Source organism: Achroia grisella, unplaced genomic scaffold (assembly GCF_030625045.1).
Source record: "Achroia grisella isolate CSIRO2021 unplaced genomic scaffold, CSIRO_AGI_Agris_v1 utg474, whole genome shotgun sequence".
NCBI classification, from domain to species: Eukaryota; Metazoa; Arthropoda; class Insecta; order Lepidoptera; family Pyralidae; genus Achroia; species Achroia grisella.
The window spans coordinates 2,611,678-2,634,034 of NW_026712878.1; the positions used below are offsets into that span (position 1 = coordinate 2,611,678).

General features: G+C 31.7%; 1 protein-coding gene across 1 annotated transcript; it reads left to right on the plus strand.

Annotated features, from left to right (window-relative positions):
• Nucleotides 1-1,238: 1,238 nt before the first annotated feature.
• LOC131845449 (uncharacterized) lies at nt 1,239-21,083 on the plus strand. The gene is made up of 28 exons (XM_059194514.1): nt 1,239-1,722; nt 2,030-2,180; nt 3,622-3,781; nt 4,549-4,812; nt 5,526-5,739; nt 6,030-6,183; nt 6,782-6,950; nt 7,412-7,576; nt 8,041-8,184; nt 8,985-9,084; nt 9,850-9,954; nt 10,513-10,635; nt 11,025-11,112; nt 11,371-11,529; nt 12,088-12,645; nt 12,736-12,844; nt 13,155-13,227; nt 13,519-13,570; nt 13,788-13,842; nt 14,823-14,904; nt 15,950-16,035; nt 16,677-16,919; nt 17,727-17,768; nt 18,540-18,956; nt 19,624-19,664; nt 20,175-20,249; nt 20,706-20,754; nt 21,037-21,083. The coding sequence occupies exons 1-28, from the start codon at nt 1,304-1,306 to the stop codon at nt 21,081-21,083; spliced, it is 4,344 nt and encodes a 1,447-aa protein (XP_059050497.1). The 5' UTR covers nt 1,239-1,303.
• Nucleotides 21,084-22,357: the final 1,274 nt, after the last annotated feature.

Genomic DNA, 22,357 nt, shown 5'->3' on the forward strand with positions numbered 1-22,357 from the left:
TTCCGTCTAGGTACTATTACTGATACTGTATTGTACAACAATGCACTCTGCAAGCAATTCTAATCTATCGTATAACATCACCGACAAATTGACAATAATCCAACAAAAGACTTGTGTCTTTTGTATCACAATAACGAATGGCCAATGAATTAACAAAAGATTACTTGTAACAAAGCTTTAAAATTAGAGAGAATATCCTAACCGCAATAATAAAAAGATATATGAATATTAAATCTACTCACAGATTTTCCTTGCTAATTTTTTCGATTCTAATCTTGATGTGTTTTCATAAATTACACTATGATCACCTAAACATTTTTATATTATCTTGCAATATTACCAAAGATCACTGCACAAAAACAACTGCATTACGTCGTCTCGAATATTATCATTAAAAAAATATCGTTCCACGATATACACAGCTACGGAGTGAAGTTGATTTTGTAGCAATGCAGCGTCGTGCGCATGTTTAGTGAATGGACCCCTTGCGCAGCTCCGCAAGGCGGCTAAACAGGGCAAGTTCATTTTAATTTTATTATTGACAATTTCGTTAATGTCAACGAACTTTGAATGTGATTGAATTTAACTTTAGCTGTCTGAGGTGTTTGTCTCGACAAATTGCCTGTAATTACTAACTGAATCGATCAAATAGTTGACTTCCTGTTTTGTATTATAAGGATGCGTTCAAGTGTGTTGTATTTCGACAACAATTGAACAGAAGTTCATTGTATGAATTGAATTGAGTAGGTACTGTACATACTTTATTATTTAGATACACAATAAAGGGCAATGTACTGCTTGAAGACGATTTATTACATTTTGTTGTTAACGCCTAAAACGTTAAACGTTGTGGATTTTAAAGTATTTGCTACTGATGTTTTGGCAGGAGTTTTCAACTTAAGTAATTCAATAGAATATTGATATAGCAATTATATTTATTTAATAATAATTATGTATTATTAAGAAATTTACTTTCTGGTAATGATCTAGAAAGACAAGACTTAATAATTTCACCGGCTTCTAGGACAAATTTGTGATTACATAAAAAAAAAAAATTAAACATGTTCTAAAGATGTTAAAGTTTCTAGTATAAAAAATAAAAGTCAAAACCCTCGTTTAGTTGTAAGTACCTATCTATCTAGGTTGTACCTATATTGTACCTACACACGTTTCTCATTGCTTCATAATTATTTTTGTGACGTCTCGTCCATGTCATTCAGCATAAAATTGTCAACATGCCAAAAGATAAAAAAATTATTGATTTTACCAAAAAATTAATCAAACAAAATAAACAAAAATAGTTATGGCATACTTTGCGTTGCTTTGGAAAGCGAGGACTATAGAAAAATATAGGCAGAATTACGAAAATGAGAAATATAATTCGATCATGGCCGCAAACACACCGATACCAGAGAAATCGTTGTCGCAAAGATGGCGCTACTACCGTTCGGACACTCGCAAACGGATTTCAAAGATATTCAAAAGACTATACCCCGAAGGTTCCTCCATATCCCACTTTTTGCTATATTTGAAAACTGATTTGACAATTCCGAACTTTATTCTCAAGAGCGTACTTGGATTTCTTGGTGGCATTATGCTGACGTATCTTTGCTTCTTATTCTTGGTCTTTCAACTTTCTATTTCCCTTTTTCACGCGACCGTCGTGAGTTTTATTATTGGAGTACTGCTTACTTTGGGCTTGGCTTTTAGTAATAGAATCAGGTAAGTGTTGTTTTGTGCATCGTCATACTCGTGAACGGGTGGTGCTTGTGAGGACTAGTCCGTTAGGACTACGACCACTTATTAGATTCTTTCCTTTTGAAAAAAAAAACTGTATCATATGCTGGTGGTCAGAAGCGCGGATACCATAAAAATGTTGTATATGTACGTTTATTTTATAAACTAGCACTGTTTTACTAAGAGGTATTATATATTTTTATATAAAGTGATAGGTAATAATTTAAATAGAGAAGTAGGTACTAGTCATACTTTTTACTTTAGGATATTTTAATATGAATATTTATTACAGATGTTTAGTATTTCTTCTGATCCCCCAATTATTCTCTCGCGTGGGAAGGTACACCCTGACTTGTTATGCCTTAGTTCTGATTCTGACTGGTCCCGCCAAGAATACTTTGAAGAATTCAGAAATATTAACGGAGTCTATGGCGTGTCAACAGGTAAATGACAATTGCTAAAATTAAATTAGCACATACATGTAGTATCATCATGTCGACCCAGTCCTGGTCCTAGGTCCTAGAAGGAGGTGTTGCCGTTTTTTAGCTCTACTTCTATAGTCGCGTGGTCGATTTCTCGCCTCTGCGATGTTTGAGGAGAGTGGAGCGGTGGAGTTCTATGGAGATTTTCCTGACGTGTGAAAAATGTATGTCTACATATATTATGTAAGTATTACAAAACGTAGTCTAATATCCATAACACAAGCTTGCTATATGACACGAGATGTTCAGCTTGGAATTAGATGGCGCGTATAATTGTCCTGGTTATTATTTTGACCGTAATTAGATCTATCTATATAATGTAGATAGTATAATTAATCAGTGGTCCATAACCGACAGTCTGCGGACCATTAATGCTGCATATCTAAAAGCGTTTGAATTAGGAGAAGAAAGAATATTTTCGGAAGTATAAAGTACTTTTTTTTAAATATAAATTCTTTTTAAAGAACATACATAAAGAATAAATCTTTATTACTCGATATTTAGTGTACATAACCCACCAGTCTTAAAGCAGAACTTTTTCAAATGCTACCACACCGAAAGGTTAAAACCACTCTTCTTGATCAATTACCTTTTAGAAGTTGACCGTAATCCATGAAGTACCATGCTAGCGGTTACACTTTGAAACCAAAAGTATAATACACTTACTTTATTAATAAGACGTTTAATCTATATAAGTCTCAAATACCAACCTATACAATTCAAAGTTGTTTAAAGTACATAAATTATAGTCTAACGAAGTTGATAGCATATCTAAGTGAGGGATATTAAGTTATAATTTATTTATAATTCAAATAAGGTGTGCCTATTTCATTGACCTTTTCTTGCCACTAAGGAGTCTAAAAATACCAAATATTTATAAATAACGCCAGTTTAAAACGGTGGTGTTATTATAGATGGGGTAGAAAGGTTTTTTTTTGTTCATAATGGAATGGTGACATGCCTGCGGTAGCGGTGTTGGCGGGACACTATAGGAGAATGACAAGTTGAAGATGAAGTCAGATTATCCACTGTCTACTCAATCATGATGCATGTAACACTTGCGAGATGCTTACATTCAACAGCATGTATTTTATTTTAACTGACTAGGATAGGCAAATGATATAAAAAAAGTTCCCCATATATAGCACTAGTTTCTAAGTTAGGTTAAGCTGTATATGTCATCCCAATACCCCAAATTATAGTTATTTTCTTATTTGTAAATTTCGCGCTATATAAAAGGGATTAAATGCAGTCCCCGGGGGTTGTAGCCCCAGAGTCGATGCCAGGACAAAGGGGCTCGCCCGAGGCCCCAACCTGCACCAGGCAGAAGGCGAATGGCCCGGTTCTTGCTCATCGATAGGTAGCTATATCATCTCTATCGCTATCTATGTATTGACTACAGGTACAAATAAAGGCCACCGTCAACCAAATTAGATACTCGATGAGAAAACCATACAATTCAATGGGAAACTCCATAAATATAATTATACATAGACTGAACAACGTTAGAAGACAATTCAAGGCGATTTTACTGAAATTAAATCGATTGGTCTTAAGCATCCGTAAGTATTCACAAGACACGTTTAATGTATCAATTTCGGAAATAAGTACTTAGTCACTTGGTTGTTCAGCTAATAAATACTAATTGAAGTGAATGTGGGATATTACCAAAGATATTTTTAATAATAATTACATAGGTTGTATTCGATTCACAGAAAAAAAAAAGATTAACAAGAATCTAGATACGAAAATTTCAAGATCCGTTTATATTGAATTAAATAAATAACAGCTGTAGTTTTTATGTGTTATATGTTATTTATTTTGTATAGTAGTATCCAAAGTTTAGAACGGGGCGGTTTTGTTACAAACGCGTTTGCATGTAGTAATTGAAGACCAGTGGTTTGTCTCCCAGACAATGCATTGAATTATTGGGTTTTTGCATCACTATAGTACACATATAATAAAAGAGGAAAGAAACGTCGTTCATCAGTATTTACTACTTATTTTTTTTAATCTACTTTCTTAAAATTTACAAGACAGTATGTCTTGTGAAATTTGTATGTACCTACGGGTATCTGTTGATTTAAATAAAGTCTATATATCTATCTATGTAATTAGATTTCGGAGCGATGACAAAATATAATAAGGGGCTATATACTTTATCATCCCTCCGTACCATGTAATTTCTCTGTCATATCTCATACCTCAAATCGAAAGATAGCTTCCAAAGCAAGCTGCGTATCGGCTAAAGTACAACAGGTAGAAGTACCAATACAGACGAATTTGTACCAAATCAACCTGGTAATAGGTACTATATTTGCAATTACAGTAGAAGTCATACAGTCTGGATTCTCCTGGTTGAATTCATTGACAGAAATTTGCAACAAAAGATTTGGCACACCACTCGAAAGATGTAAGAAAGTCTTAAATGAAGGTATCGCACAATGTAAAAAGAGACAAGATCAAAATTCCAACTGGGATTGTGATATATCAGACAAAGCGAATATCATTTGCTCTAACGCCAAACGATATAATGTTATTTGTGTGTATGTTGATTATATCGATGGGAGTATTATTGCTACAATCAAAAAGAGTAAGTTTTATTTATAAAGGTTAAGTCTTAAATTATATCTTCTCGAATAGTGTGAGTAATCTAAAAAGATTATTAAAATATTTGTTTATTAAATTATATAGTACTAAATTGGGAATAAACACCTGTATCAATGACAAATATATAAACACTAGCTGTGCTTACGGTTTCACCCGCCTAAAATTTCTCCATTCAGTAGTTTTTGCGGGAAAGAGTAACAAACATCCATCAATACTCACAAACTTTCGCGTTTATTATATTAATAAGATGTAAGTTTCAGAGTCTATAAAAGTATAGTTTTGGTACACATCCAAACATTATTTTTAAAAGTTCCAATATCTAAGTAATCTTTTAAGAAATTTAGGACTACCTCATTTAACGCATTGGCCAAATCACCGATCATACTCATTTCTTTAGACTTTGCAAACCACAAAAAAAGAAAAAATAGCCGCCCCTAATGAGGTTAAAACTCAAGAACACACTATGAATTACTGCAAACGCTTTCTGTTACACAAGAGATATAGGAAAATAATTAGACACAATGTTTAAAATATCCTTAGAACTTATGTTTCATTGTATTGTCGTTTTTAATGGCACATTAATTGCAGGGTTGAAGGCATTTTCTAAGCTTTTGCGTATGGCGTAAGAACTTCTCCCAGCCTCTCCGTATCTTTTATTGTATTCGACGCGTTTTTAATGAAACATTAATATTCCAGGGTTGAAGAACTACTCCAAGCGTATCAGGAATATGCTCTACCTACAAATACACACCCACCATTCGTATTCATTCAGTAGTAACACCAGTCACTCCGCCAGCCAAGTGGCCGCTGGTATCGTAACTGAAATCAGGAAGAGAGCTGATCCATTGCTCACTTGGCTTTCTTGGAGTTCGTGCGTCACAAGCTTGTTTTTACTTCTTATAATATTCAGGTTTGTCGATTTCTTTTCTAATAAATTTTAACTAGAGCACTTCCAAAATTTACGTGTGTGTACTTATACTAGATATTTATATGTAGGTCTAGTTTTATTGTAAAAAATTGAATGTTTCTGGCGTTAATATAACTTACAGTAGGAAAATGAATTTTAAAATCCGTAAAAAATTTTGAGTTTATAGATCACAAACTAAAGATCGTTCCATTTATTTTTTTATTTTTTAACTTTTTACAACTAGTTGTGTCCGCCATTCCACTCGTGTGAAATTTGAAATTTCTGATTTTCAGAGCAAAATATTATCAACACATGTTCGAAACAAGGTCTCGCTTTGACAATCGATACATAACGAAGGAGATGCGCGATTTGGACTTAAAAAGATTGCGGCAAGGTAGAGATACTGTCTTACCTCTAAATAGAAGAGAACGCATAAAGTATGTTACGGTAAGAAAATGTTTGACTATTTTTCTAGTGCTCTGTCTCTTATGGAGTAGAACTAAAAAATTATCAGAAACAACCTTCGGCCTTCTTTCCATGAAAATTCACAATTTTTCAATTCAGTAGATGTCCGATTCAATTTCATTCAAAGCCTTCTGTAGCCAATCTCACTAATTGTTTTTTAAAGAATTTGTTTTTCTTTGAAAAATAATATCATGGTTCAGAGCAATCAAATACTGTATTGTCAATACATGTTCTAATTAGCTTAGAAAAGCCTTGTATATCTAACAAAATACTTAATCTAATACCTAATTTCTGTTTTGTAACTGGATACTTACACTATCCACAAGATAACAATATATATTATTTCAAACAGATATTATTGATTGCAAATATATTCTACTAAGATCATATCTGCAACTACTGGAAAGTCAGGCAGTATGCTAAACACATTAGATTTACAAAGGTCGTAAAATAAATGCAATAGGTTTTTAACCTTTTTTAGCTTCAAATAAAGAATACATTTGCTTATTAAATACATTACTGAGAATATATACTGACGTAGGTGTATACTTATAGAAAACTGTTTTATATTGATTTTCAGACGACCTCATTTCGACTTGTTACTTCAGAGAAAGTCTATATGACCAGATCTGCGGTATTCACGGCTATAACTACGTTCAAATTACTCATACACATGGTCGCTGATTACAGCTTGTTCTGGGTATTAGCTACTATACGACATCACGGGAAATTACAGACTATATTACCAAGTAGGTCAATTGTTAATAATACAATCAACAGCTCTTCATCTACGTCTCTTTTAATGAGTTGTTCAAATACAATATTGTAGGTACATGTATTTATGTTACTTGTGAAGTTAGTTGATATCTTTACGATTGTAAATGCCAGATAGAGTAATTAATGATATTGACAGTAATCGATGTGACTGTAAAATCATATATAAGAGTAGTTCTATATTATCTTTGCCATTTTAGTTTCCATGCGTCGTCTTTACGTCTAGCCTGTTTTTTCGTTTTTTAGTTTCAAGGATAGTAAATTTACACAGGAACACAGGATATATCAAAATTTGAAAGAAGAGTGGACTATTTCTTATTTATTTGACTTTAATAAAACTTTGGGTTCCACAAGTCCCACGTTGGGCGCCACTATAAATGTTATCGTTATATAACAAATCACACTAATAAAAACTCTAGAATACCATATGTTACAGTGGAAGCCCCTGATTCTGGAGTAAATATATCAGGAACAGGAAAAATGGCTGAGATGTTTCAATCTTTATTAAATGCCCTGAAAACTCCTTTAGAATATCAGCAAGCAAACGAGAATTGTCTGCCAAATCCTCATCCACCTGACTTGCAGCGATATTCGCAAATTGGTAAGCAAAATAATCACAAATGTATGACTTTTTTGCAAACTTGAAATATGATCTGACGATCTATCTAATCCTCCGATCGATCCCCCGTCTAATTAAAACGAGGATCGAAATTACGGTGGTCTGAGCCTAGGTTAGAACCCCTAACGGTGCCCTCAGACTAAAGTCGTATCAATCAGGCGGAAATTTGCCTTCAGCCGCTCCATAAGTCCTTCCATGGGTTTGGAGTGCCATTTGCACTCGCCCCCTATCGTCTGGTCGAACTGTAAAGGCCAGATGCGGCCAACAGCATTAGAGTAGTCCGAAAAAAAGACCTGTCTAATAAGACGCGCCTACTGTTGTCTGAGGATTAATATGTTATACCTCCTGATCTTTTAACTTTATTTTATAATAATATACCATCCTTTAAACCGATGAAAGCAAGCGTGCCTTTGCCTCAGTTATTTGATGTCATTAAATATTTTTAGGAATATTAATATTTCTTCTGTGGTTCTTTGCGTTATTCGAGCCGTATGGGCTTCGTCTGCGTCACGTGATCATGGGGCACTATAGGCCGGAACGTGCTAAGGCGAGAGCTGAATGGTTGTACAACCACATATTAAGAACGAGAGGTATTTTATTAATATGATTCCAATTAATATTATAAGATCATTTCATTGATATTGAAATGATCTTATAATTGTGTCTTAAACACATCATTAATAGTATAAATGTGGTGTTTGGATTTTAATTTATAATTTGTTCAGTTTTATACAAAGGACTAGTTTGTAATGCTGTTAGCATTCTCTATCTGCCAACTTTGTCAGTGGAGAGAATTTCAAAGATTTTTTTTAAATAGCGATTTAAGAGTTGTAAGATATAAATTTGATAGATAGCCTTTTTTAGATTTCTTAACATAGAAATTTGATTCTGAGATAAAACGAATCCTAGATTGACACATAATAGATCTTGTACTCGTATTGAGTTTACAATCATGTTTGATAGATGATTTTGCCCAATTATCTATGATCCTGTGTTTCTTACATCCTCATGAATTTTACTGCTATAGTCGAATGCATGGAAGATGCCCTAAGTACAACGTATGTTGTGACGTCATGCTGTTCATGTATATAGCCAACGGTTATGACCACAGAACAGATAGCTGTTCTGTGATTACTGAGTGACTAACAATCAGGTAGGCTGTTAGCTTATTTTTCATGTCGATTAAACAAAAAAAAAGTATATAAAATTTATGTGATTTATAAAAGTAGCAATAAAGCTTGTTGTTTCTAATTAAAAAATAATTAGTGCACTAAAAGTTAATAGCGTTAAACTATAACAGTACCGCAGCGCATGAAAAGTGCTAGGTCTAAGCGTTATAGGGTACATAACTATTACGTCTAAAAACCGTAAAATAAAGAAAAACTTTCAGGTGGTTTTATGAAATTCGCACGACGGAAATTACATCGTAAATATAAATATTGCACGGAAGAGAAATATACGTTTATAAAATGGCTGGAGACTCGTATACCGTTAGTAGTATTCGTATTATAATAGGTATTAAGACGTTAAGCTTATGGACTAACATACATAAATAATGTCATAATGATATAAATATAAATCGTCTCTGTTATCATGTCGTCGACACTGACGACGGCAATCTACCACGGTAGCGCCGATACACTACCCCCTTCAGCCAGTAGTCCTCCTCCATGAAGATGGGTAACATGTTGATGGGGACCCGGGCCACAAACGCCTTGAAACTCACGTTGTGACTCAATTCTAGTTGCGTCACCCTGAATGTCAGGTCACTATTGGTCCGTATATAGTCGACAATGTCCTGTTCCTTGGTGCTGTAGTGTAGGCGGGACAGGTAGGTACATTGCCGTGGTCGGTGTTACAGCACGTAACACTATGCTGTTACTCTATTTTTGTAAATACATTCGTAATGTACATAGAAAACACCAAGAGCAATACTGTTTGTATTGCTCTGGGTGTTATCATGCTTATGAATACAAATGTTTGTACCGTACGAGAAATCGAACTCACGATCATCGAAAGTAATGCATGCTAAATTTAGCAGTTTACTACCACCGAAGCCGTCAATATGGATTAAATGTCCCAAATTATATTTAATTTGAAATAATTGTGACGTATACATTGGAGGAGGAGTGGCAGCTCTATTTGTGACGTCTGTAATTCTGTAATTCTGTCATGTATACGACAATTACAACTTTCTATCTAGTGGGTCGTCAGTTTGAGATCCCAAATTCATAAAAAATATTGTTTTCCATTAGTTTTTGGTGGCTCCGATCCTTATTGGGCATAAATCCAAAAGAACCACACTGTCTTCTTTGTGGTACTGAGGAACATCGAAATGATGCCAACACGCGCCTTCAAAGGTACTTTTATATTTGATTGCTATTCGATAAATAGTTATATAATAACTTATATGTATTGTATGATTCTGTATTTAAAGTACAATTGAATTCATATTAAAATTGTAATAGGGATTTACTTTTTAAAAGATTTATTCCGATATTTCTGAGATATAAGAATAAAGATCGCTGGAAATATCTTAGACAAAATGGAAGTGAGATTCACTGTTTAATTTAACTTAAAGATACTTTTCTACAAAGAAAACGTTAATGTCCATTATAGTAATTAAATTTATTGTTTATTATTTCACAATATTTACCTTAACATTGATTCCTTTACTAGGCTGTTTTTATATTGTTTATTGTTATTTTATTGTTTACTAGGGTCTGTTCTGTACGAAAATTCATGTACAAAATATTTAGGTCTTAATATATGGAAAATTTGCTAATAAACCTAAACCTAAATCATACTAAAGTCTATTTTTGTATTTGTTAGTATCTCATTATTATATATGTAATTAGTGTGTTCTGCAGTTAATAGCGTAAACCATATCTCTTACTTCATATTTTCTTACCATTCAGGTGCAATTCCATCAATTGTCTTGGGATCTACTGTACAAGTTGTTTTGTAGATATAGGTCAACTGTGCACAGTATGTCTTTCCCCTAATGATTATGGAGACTTAAGCGACGTGAGTTTAGAAAAGTAAGTTAAGTTAAAAGACAATGTTTATTTTTGTAATAGAATAGAGGGTCCATTGCGCCACGGTATAGAGTAGAATTACAGCTAAAGATGAGTTTGGTTTCAAATGCATTTTTACTATGATATGCGCTCCAACTAGTGAAAATTAATTTGACTATAATTGCACCAAGCAATCTACTATACTACTAATACAACTAACTTGACAAAGATTTTTGATGAGATAATGCAATTACGATAAAACTTTAGAACACATAAAATGTGACACGAAGAAACAAATAATAATAATACAAAAGATTTGGAAGTGTGATCATCATTTCTCTAAAAATCGATTTGAAAGTACCCAACAAAATTTGGGAAACGAACTCATCTTAGATACAACCTTTTTGTTCAAGGGGTTCATCCGATGAAAGTGATGAAGAATCTGACAGTAAAGCAGGCAGTACAACACAATTATTAGACAAGACCACTGATGATATCAATGTAAGTTCGTCATTTTAGACAGAAACCTTAGTCCTCAAAAATGGCATTTCGTGGTATATAATAGTTATATAGTAATATCTTAAATTCATTTCGTAATGTCCTTGGTATTCTTGGTCCTTCATAACTACAGGCGCCAGTTTATACTTTCCATCAAGTTGACCGACAACTTGTGTGCCATTCAACATCTAAAACAAATTAATAGCGATGACTATTTATAATTTCCGATAATAAATTTAACATAAATTAATATGTTTTTAGGATGAGTTGCTACTTATTATAGAGGGTAAGAAAAGCAATATGTTACAAGAAAAAAGACAGATATTTAGTTCAATACAGAACGAAGATAGCACAGAGTTTTCCGAAAATACACCACTTCTATACGATAGCGGTGCAGTTTTTAATAAACAAACATATATTGTAAGTTATCACATACGTAAAAAGGTTATAATAATGCACCATAAAAAATATATTAAAGGGAATAATTATAAAGCTAAAATAAATAAAACAACAGGATTCAATAATGAAAATTATTTTATATGTCCAAACAAAAGAGATAAGACATTATCAATTACAAAGCAATTGCAATTACCACATTATACAATTCTATCACTAAACTTTAAATTGGACAAAACTTCTTATAATCAAAGAGGTATGTCGCAAACTATTTTAGCGCAGCGACGATTTCTAACCTCAGGCAGTTTTTCTAAAATATTACCTATGCGTTTAGGACAACTAAGTTATTATAGTATCGATATAAATAAAAATAATATTAGTATAACACGAACTTTTCATACTTTTAACGTATCTCAAAGAAAAGTAAAAGATAAATATAACATTACAATAAAGAAAAGAAAACGATTAACGCCAAAACATAATAAAAAAATGTTTGAAGATATTAATCTCTCACACTTTGGCTCCGAGCCTAGTTCTCACAATGATAATGTGACCAAAACACGGTGTAATAAATTTTATAAGTCATATAATGAATATTCTTCTACTAGCAATAAACGTGCTGTCATAAGAAGCGCTTTCAATATCACAAGTGAAGAAAATAAGCAACTAGATGACCAAGAATATGATAAGCGAGAAATATTTAACAGCAATATAGAAAATAAACATACTTGTTACTATGTACGTAAATTTCTAAACCTATGTTCCGGTTACTGGCACGGTATCAAGGAAAATGTTACTTCATGCAGTGATTTAATAAATGCATCAACAAAAATCAATCTTAAACGCGACAATGTTACAAAAAATTACAAACGTCGGAAAAAAAGTAAAAGTAACTCAAAAGCTACGACCAAATACAGAAGTTACGAAAGAAATGATGATGAAGAAACAAGGAAATATAGAATATCTGCATTCCTTGAAGAACAAGATTGGATTAAAAGACTAGAAAGGAAAAGATCTAAGAAAATTCGAAATAAGCGATTGAAAGTATTGAATGAAGGATTACGATTAGAAAATTTAAAAGAAAATTATGTTACTGAAACTGTTAAGAATACAAATTTTGATTACAACAATACAGTGTATGTAAGTAGTAGTTGTTAATTAATTTTAGAATGCTACAAAGCAAGTACCTGTACTGCTTTCTACAAATATATCTGTCTCAACCATTTGCAGGAAAACTTTAACCAAAACTTTGGAAATTTGCCCAAATTAGAGAAATGTGAAGTGTGTCAAGAACATATACCGAATTCATTAGTTGTTAACTCAAGAAATGAGAAGACATGTATGTTAAATTAAACTTATCTTCAAGCCCCAAGTTACTACTACTACTTACTAACGAGAATTTAGTCAATAAATTTCTTTCTTTAGTTCGTCTTATTTTGGTGTAATGTTTTTATTTCACCTACTTTCTATATGTATAATTTCTTACTACATCAAAGCTTTGGCTAATCTTCATCCTGAAAATCAAAGTCAACATATTTTATTGCCACAATTTTGATGATGTGTCACCATTTTAGATCCTACCGTTCAGTTTAGTACTCGTATATGTAAATCTGTACTTCCATAGAATAAGTATTAATATTTGCTTGCAGCTGCAGATATAACGAGACGAATGTCATTCTATAAATCAATAGGAAATGATGATTTCGATATATTGAAAAACGAGTAAGTATGCAATACTAGTCCTATACAATATACACCAATACAACAGTAGTCCAACTAGAAAACTAGCCCCAATAGATAAAGGACAATAAATATATTAGTAGGTAACCAGATATGTTTACGACATATAATAAACGGAGACACCAAAGACTGGCGTCTTTTTCTTGCTAATACATATTGTAGAAAACGTACTGGTGATAAATTCTTTTTCTTCTTTCGAGGACTAACTCACGCCTTGCCTAGCAATTATATAATTTTCACCAATTTTTAGCAATTATTTAATCTTTTTTACAGATTAAATCAAGAGCCTAATAGAAATTTTCCATCGTCAAGCAATACAGGCCAAGTATGTATTCTAATCATAACTAAATTATACTTGGCTTTTCATTAGTTATCATTCATAATATGTTAAATAGATATTTATTTTAGATAATATTGCTTTTCGCTTCGTTATACACCGTACATACACAAATACTTCCCCGGCCCTGTTTAATGTCGAAGTGGCTTTTAATTGTGACATTGATCTCAAAAATTAATTGAAATGTACTTCTTTCTAATTACAGACGATTCCAATAATGAGGAAAGAGGATAATTTGATCCAAAACGCAAATATTAAGAGTAAGAAAACGTCTCCTTGTTCTTTTAGTAGTGGTTTTTTGCTTTTAAATACAACCTATGGTTCTCCGATTATAGATATATCGTCATCCGTATCAAATAGTAAAGTCAGGGCTAATGAAAGATAAATCGAAATCTTGAACTTGGAAAAAACTTGACTTTTCATGTTTTTTACCTCCAAACAAAGTTTCTTTCGCACCTCTAAGTATAGCCTTACACTAACTATTATAGGAAATTTTAAAAGAGATTTGTATAATTATAGATTTATCGAAGAACGCTTTATGCCTTCAAGAAACTAGTGACAAAAGAAACAACAGTGACAATTTAAAAAGTAATGATATCAATATGGAAATTTCAGCTCAATCCAAGGAAACTCCAAACAGCAGGTTATGATTCTTCCAATAATTAATATGACGAAATTATTTTCAAATTCAATATTTGTTATACTTACATTTAATTTGTATAGTCATATAATTGAAATGATAAATTAAGTTATCCAAAACTATATTGTGATATTCAGTGATATCCAGTACTGTTACCATTCCGGATGATTAAGATATCATGCGAAAAATGTGTATTTACACATTTTAACAAACAAATAGCACTATCTATTTATAGTCAAAATATTAGATAAATATACAAACAACAAATTAAATAGCTAAATAAATGTAAATCAGTCGTAGAATCGAAAATTGTTACATAACAATGATATATTGTCAACACAAGTACTACAATAGTAAATAATACATTATGTAATATATATAATGTATTGAATTACAGAACAAAATTGTTAAAGAATCTGAAAAAAGTATGTTCAATACTTTTCTGCAAAGGGGACAATGAAAGTGCCTGTTATTTATGCAAGAAAATATTTAATAAAATTATTTTCGGTATGTCATTTAAATAAAGTATATTTTTAATATTAATCAATTTAAAAAAGGTCTTTAACCTGATGAATTCAATTTATATTTTTTTTATTATAGATGGTAGACATACATCGAATAGTAGAGATGTAAAATCAGAAAATAAAACTGTAGTGCCATCTCCAGTAGCAGTTCAATTCTGGTGCGTAAAGATTAATAAGATACATAGGTATGCATATAGATAATAATGTTTAGTGTAAAATATACATCACTTTTAACATGGAAATAGATAATATACATTTGTACAGTATAAATAAATTAAAAATTATCGCAGTTCTTGTATAAATAAAATTTCGAGTTAATGCATTATTGTATTTTAACATCCGAAATTTAATCAGAATATTAACAGTTTTTTTCATTGATTATTACATTTCCGTAGACCACAGCACTGTTAACTAGATTTTTCTTATAAAATTATGTATGTGATATAATGACATGGTATTATTTATTTATAATTACCTAAATTAGTAAAATTACTAACTTTTCATAATGACAGTTTTCTGCTTATTTAAGTAATTGGAATGACAAACAAACTAACAGCCCACCACAGGTAAGCGATGATAACTGCTCCATACACGAACAACACTACGGACATCACGTCATTATGTGACACCGGTGATACAATTGCGTTGCCACTCTACATTAAAATGCCACTTTCTCATGTCATTTCACTTCGTATTCACAATCTATAAACGAAACATAGATTATAATGCGAGCTGTTGGACCCTGTAATAGGTGAGACTGAGATATCCATGCAGAAAACTTTTATAGGTTAGGTACCCCGAATGAAAACACATTATTGAAATAATGAACTAACTGTGCCCGTAGTTAAACCCGCGTGAAATTTATAGCCTATATATTATTCTGATGTATAAGCCGTATTATTTTTATTTATTTATATATTTAAGTTTTATGAAAATCCGTTCAATAGTTAAAAAGAAACAAATATCCATCCATCCATCCATCCATCCATAGTCATACACTTTCTCGTTTATAATATTAGTTAGATTAAATAAAAGGATATAGCTGAAATAGTAGTTAACAATTTAGTCGTATAATATATATATATATATCGCACTATACGAGGTTAGTATATAATTGTTTTAGTTTCATGAATATGTATGCACTATTATTGAATTTCGAGTTTTTATACCTTTTCCTTACACTTTGTGCATTATGATCACCAGCGAGTGCCTATCTGAAGCTGGAACCAAACATCAGCAGCCAGAAGAGAAACCCCAAAGGAAACTAACACAGAAGACCAATATAACTGGTACTAAAATATGTATTTCTCATATAGTATAGGGGACAAACGAGTTTGCGGCTCCTGATGGTAATTGATTAGCGCCGTCCATGAGCACCAACAACGCCAGAGGAATTGCAAATGCGTTGCCGGCCTTTTAAGAAGGAATCAGCTCTTCTCGAAGGGTTTAAGATCGTATCGTAATATATTATTTTTGAATGAAAAGTTTTTAGTATAACAGACATCTCCGTAGGATAACAGTAGTCTCTGCCAAAAAAAGAAGAAATATTTTTCTAAAGTTTATCTCGAGACCATCGGTATAATAATAATAACATAAACTCAGACATCTATATATAAAAAAAGCAAGACCACCGAGACCGTTATATTACCTACTATTACTTATATTTGATATTTATTAATATTGATCATAATATACATAGGAAACAGACCAGTACAATACAATCAAACTGATGACTTCAAATATTTGTACCGTGTGGGGAATCTTCAGCCGACTAAATAAGTTCTTTCATTGGAGCCATCTGCACCGAGATCCTTAGATGAACCTGTAAACCCTAACTGCGGCCAACGGCACTAGAGTAGTCTAAAAAAAACTTCTTAATATTGTCAATATTCAATAGTAATCTTCGTAACATTATTTGTATAATAATTAGATGCTGAAGTGGAAGCCGCACCAGTTATATGTCACTGTGGTACACAATATACCACAACATCAGATAATGTCAAAAAAGATAAAAAAATCATTGCCAAAGTCCAGCTAGAGCAAAAAGAAAAGGCAACGAAAAAAGAGATGGCAGAAGATATAGAAGCTCAACCTTCAAAATTTCGTACCTCCAATTATGAAGACAGCAGGCCCGATGAGAGGAAAGAAGAAATTAGTGGGACCAGTTTTGAGAGTAAAATATATTTTTTTTTATATTACGATCATGACTATTATGCATATAGCCCATGTGACGGTAAACGGTTACCGTAGCCTATGGACACCTAAAACACCAGGGGTGTAAGTGCCAATTGTCGTTGCCGACTCTTAGGAAATATACCCTCCTTGAAGCATCCCATGCTGTAATCTTTAAAGAAAACCTCGTCAGGTTGTTCATTGAACAATCTAAGTGCATAAGTGTACGCAGCAGGAAGCTCTTACTATATTATTTTAGACATTATTTATAAATCTATGCTTGGTAATCGAGTAGTTTGATGTGAACATTTTTATTGAATAAGTGTTACTATTCTGTTGATGATTTTTTTTTTATTTATTTCATTATTAAGTATTATTGAATTTTCCACAATAGGCGGGCTTAATGCTATTAGCATTCTCTACCAGCCAACCTTAGAGAGTCCAGGCATACTCGAAGACGGTTTAGTTTACTTATTACTGTCATAGTAATACATTTACAAAGAATGATTGGTCGTATTGGACTAGGTGTTTTCTATGTATTTACAAAACAAATGTATCTATGTTTAACAGTCGTATAGTACCCATAACACAAGCTTTGCTTAGCTTTAAAGTTGATGGCGCTGTGTAAAATGTCTTATATATTTTTTATACTACTACACAACCGTAATCGTCACTAACTACTTGGATATTAAAATACGGACCATGAAATTTGTATTGGGTGCCTCATTAAATAGGAATAGAATAATTTGGGAGTGAAGAGAGCTCCGTCGATTTCAAGCCTTATAAATATTAAATTCACTTTTAACAGGTTCCAGCCAGATGTGCTTGTTGAGGAAATTAGCTGCTAATGGTATTTTTTTGTTTTTATATATTTTTCCCCCTATATTCGTGCCCTATTTTCGTGTATCGAATTTCTGTATATGAAATTCGATCTCCTTTTCTTAGTTTTCTGCGGTTTTTGCTCAATCTTTATATATAAAAATTACGTGTCACGTTGTTTGTTCGCGATAGACTCCTAAACTACTGAACCGATTGCAAATATGATTTGCACATTGTGTGCTATTTGATCCAACTTCAAAGATATAATAGCTTACATCTCAATTTATAGTCGCAATATTATTTTATTAAGGAACCGTAGCCAACAACATGTGGCCGAGTCGGCTAGTATATAATTTAATTAACTTGTAATTATGAATAAATTGGGAAGGCCTCCAGCAAGGTGGACCGACGATCTGGTCAAGATCGCTGAAAGGCATTGGATGCGAGCAGCGCAGGACCAATCGTCGTGAAGATCTTTGGGGGAGGCGTCATCATCGGACCTGATCTATGTCCAGCAGTGGACGTCTTCCAATGATGATGATGAATAAATTATTTAACCTATCAGATTTAAACACATAACGACGTCCTATGTATCCCGGAGTTTGTTAGCCAGTATTTGTTGACATATTTTGTAACACAAATATTTTTGGTTGTCCGAATTTGGCATCATATTATCTAAAACATAAAAAGGATATAAAATTTTTTTAAATATGAACGTGCTCATATTTTGGTAAATAAGATACTATATATATAATAACAAATTAAAAACTATTGACTATTAAATATTATTGCATTTTTATAGAAAACGTATGGAGCGAAATTTATGAATACACATCAGGGATTTCTATCAAATCAGATTCTTTAATAAGTAGCTCTATAAATATCAATGCATCTATAACAGACAACACTGTATGCAGCTACGTATGTATAGATAAAATACATGATAAGAAATTTAAAAAACCTAAATACGCAGTGGTCACTAAAGCCAATCAATGTACTACCACAGACAGAGCCAGGTTATGTGATGTTAGTACTATAATTGACGATTGGTGGAGTCCTATTGTTGAAAGGAAGAAGATTGGAGAAGTTTACTTTGAGAAGAAAGCGGGAGACTTTGAATTATTAAATAAGAACGCTCGTAACAAGAGAAAGAGCAGAGCAGCTGCTACTGATGGCAAATTTGTAACGTTTACAAGTAAAGCTCAAATTATTCCCAGAGGTAATTGTTACGTTACAATACATATGAATTTTAAAAGTATCTACGTAGATATCATTTAGTATTTTTAATCGTTAAATTATTAAAAAAAAAATACGAAATTCTTTCCTGGATTTTAATATGTATTTATCTAGGTGCTGAGGCAGTACATCATCCCTTATGGTACATAACAAATCATAGCGCAACCGATGTATCTAAAGACCTATTTACACAAAAAATAATACTTGCATTTATTAAAGATTTTTTTTATTAAAGAATTTAATTAATGATATTAAAGACACGAATTTCTACGATAATAATTTATAACTGTGGAATAGATATAATTTGGTAAGAACCTATATAGGTTAATAAATATAATTTCTAAAAACACTTGTATAAATAGAATTAAATTGCCTTAATGCTGAAGCAATATAATATTAATGCAATATGAATGCAATTTAAGAAAACATATTATGGATCTTGAGATTATTTGTTCAACTGGTATATTCGCAAATAAGGATAAAATAAAAATGTTAATGTTATAGAGTAGAGAAGGAGAACTGGATAATTTTGAGTAAGTTCTAATAAGAATTAAATGAATGGAGATTGAGCAACCATCATTATTGCATTGCTATAATATCAAATATTGGTTATTACATTAGCATTAATTTGTTTAATAAAATTATTTCAGGTACAGATGACATTCTATCGGCGTCACGTTATCTGCTGCAGGTAAGTTGCTTTCTCTACAATGTAATGGCAGAAATACTTTTACTTGGTCTTCTTAGGAAAATATAAACTAATTATTTATAACTATCTGTAATTATGTAGCTTTTGCTACGTGAATTAATGAAAAATAATCAAAATAGATACTATATTTTGGCTACCTCAGTGGTCTAGCGGTTTCGTATAGGTACTCTTCTTTCAATGATTGCAGATTCGATGCTCGCTATTAAATATCCCCAAAATTTTGTCTATTTATTGCTGTATAGTTAGGAGTTGGTTTATAGTCGCTACAGCTTTCTTTATAAGTTCTTCCGCAGGTTTGGAGTACCCTCTACACTTGCCCCCTTTTTTGTTCATAAAAGCTGTAAAGACCAATATTAAAATTCATCAAAATAAAAAGTGCCGGTCCTGATTAGTGGTGATCACTTAACATTAGTTTCTTCTATAAACCATCTACCTACGCCAAAAAAAAACTATTAATATCTATTTTTAATATCAAACTATTGTTAATTTCAGTCTCAGAAGTATTACAACGAATTGTTTAATGCGAAATATAATGGGTCGTACATGTATCCTAACGACGCGGTTCAGGTGACTATATCCCTAATTATATTTTACGAATTCAAATTTATAAATACGAAACAGTAGGGAAAAAAATATTGTTACAAAAAACTTACGTTCATAAGTGGCCAGAATGTCCCACATGAATAAATGATTTTTTATTTAATTTGATTTGATTTGAAAGTGTCTCTGTCTGTCTGTCTGTCTATTTGTTTGTTTGTGCCCTTATGACGACTAAAAAACTGAGCGGATCGTAACGAAGGTAGGTAGTAGCACAGATATCATAATATTATATAGTAGCTAGTAATTATAAATATGTCTCATTTATTTATGATACATAGGTAACAATTGGTGGTATAAATAGAGGTAAAAAAGAACTCCATGATAAATTTATAAACCCAATAGGTATAGAAATTTAGAATTAAACATTAATTTAAATTATTAAATTCAAATGAAGAATTAAAATTTTATTAATTCTTATTCCAGAATCTTGAGAGAAATCACTCGCCAAATGATATTCATCGCGCCCGCAAAAGTAAGTTATTTTTCTTATTTGATTGTTTTGCTATTTTATAATTTCTAAATTAATTGAAAACATAACAAATATTTACATATGTAATCCTTGCTGGACTGACTTTGATAAAATTTTGAAACAATTGAACTCAGTAGGTGGCTTAACAATTGAATGTCAGGTCTATAATGTATATATATATTTCTTCTGTATATGTATATAATTATGTTACTAGAACGATTTCGGCAATAAAAGACAAATTAGAAGTATTAGAATTATTTAATATTAATATTTCACTCTTTTTAGGTCACAGAAGTAAGCGACTGGAAGAATGCTATCCATCAAGAAAATAGTTAATTAAAATAAAATATAAAAAAAACTATTAAAAAAAAACAACGAAATAAGTGTGAATACGACTGTCTGAAGTCATAATTGCACACATCTCCTACAATAAGGGATTGAATAAAAAAAAACATTTCTTTTAAATTATAATATTATACCTCCTACCTAAATCCTAATTTAAATCTTTAGATTTGAAGCGGAATTTCAAAAGTTTGTAATTTTTGAGTTAATTCAATATTTTACTAGGTGTCCGATATATGAGTATATACTATTTTTGCATACTGTCAAGTGTGTTCATACTTACCTGCTTTAAGTTTGTTTTGGTTATTGATAATAGATTTTTTTTTTTATTATTTCAGTATTTTCATTGGTAACTTATATTGTTTTATCACATTTTACTGTCAATTGAAATATTGAATCTAATTGATTACTAGTCCCCATTATTAACAATTCATACCCTTCATACTTTACCATTCCACCTGGATGAAAATATCAGGAAATTGTATGATTTACAATATTACGCGTTAACTTAGAAAAAAATCATCAGGTTTTGTATAAATTATAATTCCTGGCCAAGAATCGAACCGGTGAATTTGATGATGTGAAAAACGCCGTTGTGCGTGTAAAACAAACACACGCTGTATAAAAAACTTGTAATTTTCTGGGCGATTATTTCACGGATCGGATCATTTCGAATTAAATATATTTGAGAATTCAATAAATATTAAATTTATTACAAAGTTTAAATATATATTTATTTAAATTTATGCTTATTTATTTTACTATCTACCTAAAAACAAAATCTCTTACCGGTGGTTCCTCTACATATACTTTACATTTCGCGTAAGTATCATCATGTAGTACCTATATATAAAAAATAAAGCACCTACAAAATACTGACTTGCCTCCACCTGGACCAGACGCTGAGTTCATGGATACCTCATAAATTTATCAATATGTGAGAACAGATAATTGAAATTATTAATTTTAAATTAAAATTCTTGTTTAAACATGTTTATTGCACGTAATTTTACAATCAAAATACATCAATACAAATACTAAATTGTAGTTGTAAAGGATCCAGACTACAAAGACTCTCTCAATCCACCACATACAATCTCTATTTAATTTAATTAAAAAAACACTTACTTGTTATGAACACAACTCATAACACTAGCGTCTGTTATTATTAATAATAGTACATTCGATATGCTATACAGGTATCATCAAATGCTAAAATGTTACAATTACCTAAATTTATTCCATTTTCATTTGGCCTCGGTGG